This window comes from Corapipo altera, unplaced genomic scaffold (genome assembly GCF_003945725.1).
Source record: "Corapipo altera isolate COAL_440 unplaced genomic scaffold, ASM394572v1 300, whole genome shotgun sequence".
Classification (NCBI taxonomy): domain Eukaryota; kingdom Metazoa; phylum Chordata; class Aves; order Passeriformes; family Pipridae; genus Corapipo; species Corapipo altera.
The window spans coordinates 1-6,831 of NW_020885067.1; the positions used below are offsets into that span (position 1 = coordinate 1).

General features: G+C 61.4%; 1 protein-coding gene across 1 annotated transcript; it reads right to left on the reverse strand.

Moving 5' to 3' along the window:
• Positions 1–58: 58 nt before the first annotated feature.
• On the reverse strand, positions 59–4,946 carry LOC113959871 (copine-8-like). Its single transcript, XM_027669162.1, has 5 exons — positions 4,847–4,946; positions 2,844–2,884; positions 2,360–2,406; positions 708–811; positions 59–188 (listed from the first exon to the last, which is right to left on the reverse strand). Exons 1-5 carry the CDS (start codon positions 4,927–4,929, stop codon positions 59–61), a joined length of 405 nt encoding a protein of 134 aa, XP_027524963.1. The 5' UTR covers positions 4,930–4,946.
• Between the last annotated feature and the right edge of the window lie 1,885 nt (positions 4,947–6,831).

Genomic DNA, 6,831 nt, shown 5'->3' on the forward strand with positions numbered 1-6,831 from the left:
GAATTGGGGACACCAGGGGACACCAGGGGGTCACCAGGGTCACCAGGGTCACCAAGGGTCACCGGGGGTCAGCAGAGGTCACTGGGGTCACGGAGGTCACCGGGGTGTCCCGTTCCGGGGTGGGGGTCGGGGCGGGTCCTTCACTCACATGCTTGGAGAGGTCGGGGCTCTTGGAGTCCACATCGTACCTGGGGACACAGGGGACGTGTGGGGACACAGAGGACACAGGGGACATGTGGGGATGGGGGGGACACAGGGGACATGTGGGGACATGTGGGGAGGGGGGGGGACAGGGATGGGACACTGCAGGGGCTGTGCTGGGTTGACCCTCAGGTGACACTGGGGGTGACCTTGGGGGTGACCTGGGAGTGTCAGGGGCACTGGAGATGACACTGGGGTGGCCCTGGGGGTGACCCTGTGGGTGACCCGGGGGGTGACCCTGGGACAAGGGGTGACACAGAGGTCACAATGGGGTCACCCTGGGGTGCCAGGGGCATGGGGGTGACCCTGGGTGACCCTGGGGGTGACCCTGGGACAAGAGGTGACACAGGGGTGACAATGGGGTGACCCAGGGGCGCCCAGGGGTGCCACAGGCACTGGAGGTGACACTGGAGTGACCTGGGGGTGACCCAGGGGTGACCCAGGGGTGCCTGGGGTTGCCAAGGGCACTGGGGATGACACTGGGGTGGCACTGGGGTGACACTCACAGGTCGAAGCGCAGGTTCTGCCGCTCCTCGAAGCAGAAATCCAGCACGAACTTCCGCAGGAAATCGGGATTCAGGGAGTTGTCGATGACCTCGGTCCGGCCAAACTGGGGACAAGGGGACAGCGGGGGGACAGAGTGGGACAGGGGACATGGGGGGACAGCAGGGACAGAGGGGGGACAGGGGATGTGGAGACACAGGGACACAGAGACATGAGGACATGGGAATACAGGGACATGGGGACACAGGGACATGGGGACGTGAGGATGACATGGGGACATGAGGATATGGAGACACGGGGACACAGAGATATGGACACACGGGGACATTGTGACACGGAGATGGGGCCACGGGGACACATTCATGTGGGACACAGGAATTAGGACACAGGGACACAGGGACATGGGAATGGGGACCAGGAACATGGGGACATGGGGACACAGGGACATGGGGACACAGGGAGAGGGGGACATGGAGATGTGGGGTTGGGGACATGGAGACATGTTCATATGGGACATGGGGATGAGGATACAGGGACACGGGGAGAGGCGGACATGGGGACATGGGAATGGGGACATAGAGAAAAGGGAATGGGGACCAGGAACATGGAGATGTGGGGCTGGGGACATGGGGACAGGGACATTGGGATATGGAGACATGAGGATATGGGGACACGGGGACAGGGACACGGGGACATGGAGAGACAGGGACACGGGGACATGGAGAGACAGGGACACGTGCACAGGGGGTTGGGGACACGGGGACGGGGGTTGGGGACATGGGGACACGCGCACGGGGGTCGGGGCCTTGTGGGCGGGGTGGGCGGGCGGGGGCGGGGGGGACACGCGGGGACAGGGGCAGGGGGGAGGGGCGGCCACAGGTGCCGCTTTGTGCCTGCAGGGCCGCCCCTCCCCCTGCCCCGCCCCCTGCTCCTCACCCCGCAATTAACACCTGCCTAATTACGGGGGCGGCGCCGCCAACGCTGATTGGCTGATTGGACGTGGGTCCGTAGCTGATTGGCTGCCCCACACCCCAAAACTCCCCGAGACGCTGATTGGCTGCCTGCCTGCACCCCAGGATGCTGATTGGTCTTCTCTGTGCGCCCCTGGATGCTGATTGGTCAACTGTGTGAACCCCATAGTGCTGATTGGTCGGCTCTGCGCATCCCAGGACACACTGCTTGCTGCCGATTGGCCAACTGTTTGGCACCCCAACACCTGATTGGCCGTTTGGCCAACACCCCGCCGTGCTGATTGGTTGGCACCCCAGAGCTCTGATTGGCCAGAACCCCATGTGACGATTGGTCACCTGGCCCAGCCCCCCAATACCTGATTGGTCGGTTGGCCAACACCCTGATGTGCTGATTGGTTGGCACCCCAGAGCTCTGATTGGCCGTGGGTTGGTGCCCAACATGCTGATTGGCCAGAACTTTGTCTGCTGATTGGTCAGCCCGCAGGCACCCCACATGCTGATTGGCTGCCTGGTTGGTGTGGTGGCTGCTGATTGGTCACTGCCCCGACACGCTGGTGATTGATTGGCCAGCCAGCACCCGAGGTGCTGATTGGTTGGCTGAGTGCCCCCTCATGCTCTGATTGGTTGTCTGAGTGCCCCCCAAGGTGCTGATTGGCTGTCCTCCCACCAATCAGGGCACTCACCTCCCGCCATTGGTGGCTGCCCGGGCGCTGCGTGTACAGCACACACACTGCAGGGAACGGGGGTTGGAGGGACCCAAAACACCCCAAACACCCCAAAATACACACCCCAAAACACCCCCAGGGACCCCAAAACACCCAAACCCACCCCAGAACACCCTTAGGGACCCAAAAAACATCCCCAGGGATCCCCCCAAACACCCCACAGACCCCCCACCCTGAGACACTGACACCCCCAGAACCCCCAGAGACCAACACCCCCAGAGACCCCCCCAGAACCCCCTAGGGACCCCCAGAGACCTCCTAGAACCCCCCAGAGACCCCCAACACACCCCCAGGGACCCCCAAAAAACCCCCAGAGATCTCTCAACACCCCCAGAGACCCCCAACACACCCCCAGAGACCCCTAAACCACCACCCAGAGACACCAACACCCTCCAGGGACACCCAAAGCACCCCCTGAGCCCCCCCCGCCCACCCCACTCACGGGGGTCCGACTTGGAGAAGGTGTCCCGGTCTAGGAGCTGTCTGGGGGAGGGAGAGGGAGTGTGACTGTGAGTGTGAGAGTGTGAGAGTGAGTGTGAGTGTGAGTGTGTGTGAGCTGAGTGTGTGTCTGAATGTGATCTGAGGGACATAATGGGATTGTGAGGATGTGAGAGTGAGTGTGACTGTGAGAGTGTGTGTGAGCTGAGTGTGACGGTGTGAGAGTGCGTGTGATTGGAGTGTGAGAGTGAGTGTGAGTGTGAGCTGAGTGTGTGTCTAAATGTGATCTGAGGGAGATAATAGGATTGTGAGTGTGTGAGTGTGAGTGTGAGCTGAGTGTGAGGCTGTGAGAGTGTGTGTGATTGGAGTGTGAGTGTGAGGTAGAATGAGTGTGTGATCTGTGTGAGTGGGAGCAAGTGTGAGCATGAGAGTGTGAGTTAGAATGAGTGTGTGAGCGTGAGTGTGACCTGAGTGTTAGTGTGAGAGTAAGTGTGAGTTAGAATGACTGTGTGACTGTGTGATCTGAGTGTGGGTGTGTGATCAGTGTGAGGGTGAGCTGAGTGTGAGTGTGAGTGTGTGTGTGCAATCTGAGTGTGTGTGTGAGTGTGAGAATGAGTGTGATCAGTGTGAGAGTGAGAGGAAGTGTGAGTGTGATCTGAGTGTGAGAGTGAGTGTGGATCTGAGTGTGAGTGGGAGGGTGTGCGTGTGTTGTGTGTGTGTGAGTGAATGTGAGTGTGAGTGTGATCTGAGTGTGTGTCAGTGTGAGTGTGAGTGTGAGTGTGAGTGTGAGCCGGCTGTGCCCAGGGCTGTGCCCGGGGCTGTGTGTCCATGCCCGGGTGTGCCCCTCACACACGCCAGGGGCACAGGGGGTGTTGGGGGGCACAGCTGGGCCTTGGGGGGCACGTGTTGGGCTGCCATGTGTTGGGGGGCACAGCCGTGTGCCAGGACACCCCCGCAGGGCCCTGGGATGCAGAGAGGGGGCGTGGGGCGTGCAGGGGGCACTGGGGAGGGTCAGGAGGTTCAGCCCCTCTGGGGGGGTCGGGCCCATGTCACCCCCCAGCCACTTGGTTTTGGCACTGCCCCCAGTGCCCCCCAGTGTCCCCCAGTGTCCCCCAGTGTCCCCCACTTCGCCCAGTGCCCCCCAGTACTCCCAGTGCCCCCCACTGCCTCCTAGTACTCTCCAGTGCCTCCCAGTGCCCCCCAGCGTCTCCAGTGCCTCCCAGTGCCACCCACTCCTCCCAGTGCCCCCAGTGCCCCTCAAGTGCTCCCCACTCCGCCCAGTGCCCCCAGTGCTCCCCAATTCCTCCCAGTGTCCCCCAGTGCCCTATAACGCCGGCTGTCCCCGCTCCCAGTGCCTCCCAGTGCTTCCCAGGGGATCCCAGCGCTTTCCAGCACCCTCCAAAGCCGGCTCCCGCCGCTCCCAGTGCCTCCCAGTGCACCCCAGTGCCTCCCAGCGCCTCCCGGTGCCTCCCAGCACCCTCCAACGCGGGCTACGCCTGCACCCCAGTGCCTCCGAAGGGATCCCAGTGCCTCCCAAGGGATCCCAGTGTCTCCCAGCACCCTCCAACGCCGGCTGCTGACGCTCCCCAGTGCTTCCCAGTGCCTCCCACTGCCTCCCAGCACCCTCCAACGCCGGCTGCCGCTGCATCCCAGTGCCTCCCAGTGCCTCCTGGTGCACCCCAGGGGATTTCAGCGCCTCCCGGTGCATCCCAGCACCCTCCAGCGCCGGCTGCTGCCGCTCCCCAGGGCCACCCAGGGGATCCCAGTGCCTCCCAGCACCCTCCAACGCCACCTGCCGCTGCATCTCAATGCACCCCAGTGCCTCCCAGTGCCTCCCAGTGCACCCCAGTGCCTCCCAGTGCATCCCAGGGAATGCCAGCACCCTCCAACGCCGTCTGCCGTTGCCTCCCAGTGCCTCCCAGTGCCTCCCGGTGCATCCCAGCGCGCTCCAGCGCCAGCTACGCCTGCACTCCAGTGCCTCCCAGTGCCTCCCAGTGCCCCCGGTACCTGCAGGACACGGTGATCTCCACGCGAGTGGCCGGGACGGGGCCGGGGCCGGTGCCCGGTTCCAGGGAGCCCAGGCCCGCCATGCCCCGGCTCCGCCGCTGCCCCGGCACCGGGATCGGGATCGGGATCGGCTCCGCCCCGGGACCGCCCCCGGCACCGCCCGCGGCTCCGGCCCCGACCCCGCACCGAGGGGCTGCCCCGGGGGCTCCTTCGGGACCGGCCCCCCGATCGCCGGGACCGCCCCGGCACCGCCCACGGGATCGCCCCCAAATCCCCGGCAACGCCCCCGGGATCGCCCCCATATCCCCGGGATCGCCCCCAAATCCCGGCACCGCCCCCAGGATCGCCCCCCTATCCCCGGGATCGCCCCCAAATCCCCGGCAACGCCCCCGGGATCGCCCCCAAATCCCCGGGATCGCCCCCAAATCCCCGGGATCGCCCCCGGCACAGCCCCCGGGGCCACCTCCCCATCCCTGCTACCCCTTGGACTCACGGTACCACCTCCGGTACCGCCCCCGGATCACCCCTAAACCCCGGTACCGCCCGGTACCGACCCTGGGATCACCCCCAGACCTCCGGTATCCCCCGGGATCAGCCCCGGTACCGACCCCAGGATCACCCACAGCCCCCGGTACCCCCCAAATGCCGGTACCACCCCCCCCCACCCCCCCCCAGACCCCAGGACCTGCCGGCACCCCGGGATCACCCCCAGACCCCCGGTACTCCCTGGTACCCCCCGGTATCCCCCTGCTCACCCCCAGACCCATGGGCAGGAAGAGCTTTCTGTGAGGGCACCTTTTGTCTGGGAGGAACCTTCGTCCGTGTTCAATTTTGGGAGTGGGACCGGCAGTTTCAGCGCAGGGCTCCGAAAAGAAACCCCGGCCCTTTCTCCCCTTTCTCCCAGGAGTGAAAGCCTGTCATTTTTGGCTGTCAGGTGCGGTTTGTGGGCCACCCTGGGCACTCCGTGGGGAGCTGGGCCTTTCTGTCCTGGCACCTTCTGTCTGGGAGGAATCTTTGTCCGTGTTCGATTTTGGGAGCCCCACACGGAATTTTAGCGTGTGCGTTTAACTGCCCTACCACGAGTTGCTTTTTCCAGCTCGCTCTCTCCCCTGTCTGGCTGGGAAGGGGAGGGATAGAGCGGCTGGGTGGGCACCTGGCCTCCACCCAAGGTCAACCCACCACAAGTCCTTAAATTTTGTAACTTTGAAATCCTTACCTAAACCCTGCTAAAAAAATAGAGAGTAAAAATTAAGGAGATCAGCAACCTGTGCAGCTGGAGCTTGGATTAGTTTTGGAGACTGTTACACTCTAAAGAGGTAAATCAATAAATCCTCTAGCGATAAGATTTGAAGATACACTCTGGAGAGCTAAATCAATCAAAGATTAAGTGGAAGTTTAAGTTATCTTCACCTAAAAATTGATGTTGAGGTCTCGTAGCAATAAAATATGAAACTATTTCAAAGATTGTTTAAGTAAAAGAAGTCTAGGTTACCTTTAACTAAAGATTAATGTTGTAAGAATAAAATGATTGACTGTCAAGGAGGGGCTTGAGACGTTAAAGGGAGTAAAAGCTCACGAAATCCTTGTTTCAGTGGAGTGTTTATGGAAGAGTTATTCCCAACATTACAGGGCTTAACAGTATCAAGGTGTTGAGTTTGATTTCTTTGAATCAAGGTGTGAAAACTGCAGCAGACAGGGGCTGGCATTCAGGAGCTGCCCGGGCTGCCCCCTCCAAAAGCAACACATACTCGTGGTAGATTTTACTGAATTATGGTTTAATTTCATAATCTCCAGTTTGTCTGTACAATGTTGTACAAAATGTAATCAAAGGGAACATTTCAGCCCCACGGGAGGGTTTGGTTGTCTGAGGATCCAGGGAATTGGAGTCTCTGATCTGTTCTCTCCTGGATGCTGTCACAGCAGTACCTTTGGTGCTCAGGCTGTGACACCTCCCTACACTCCCCAGAACATTTTGCTTTCCAGTC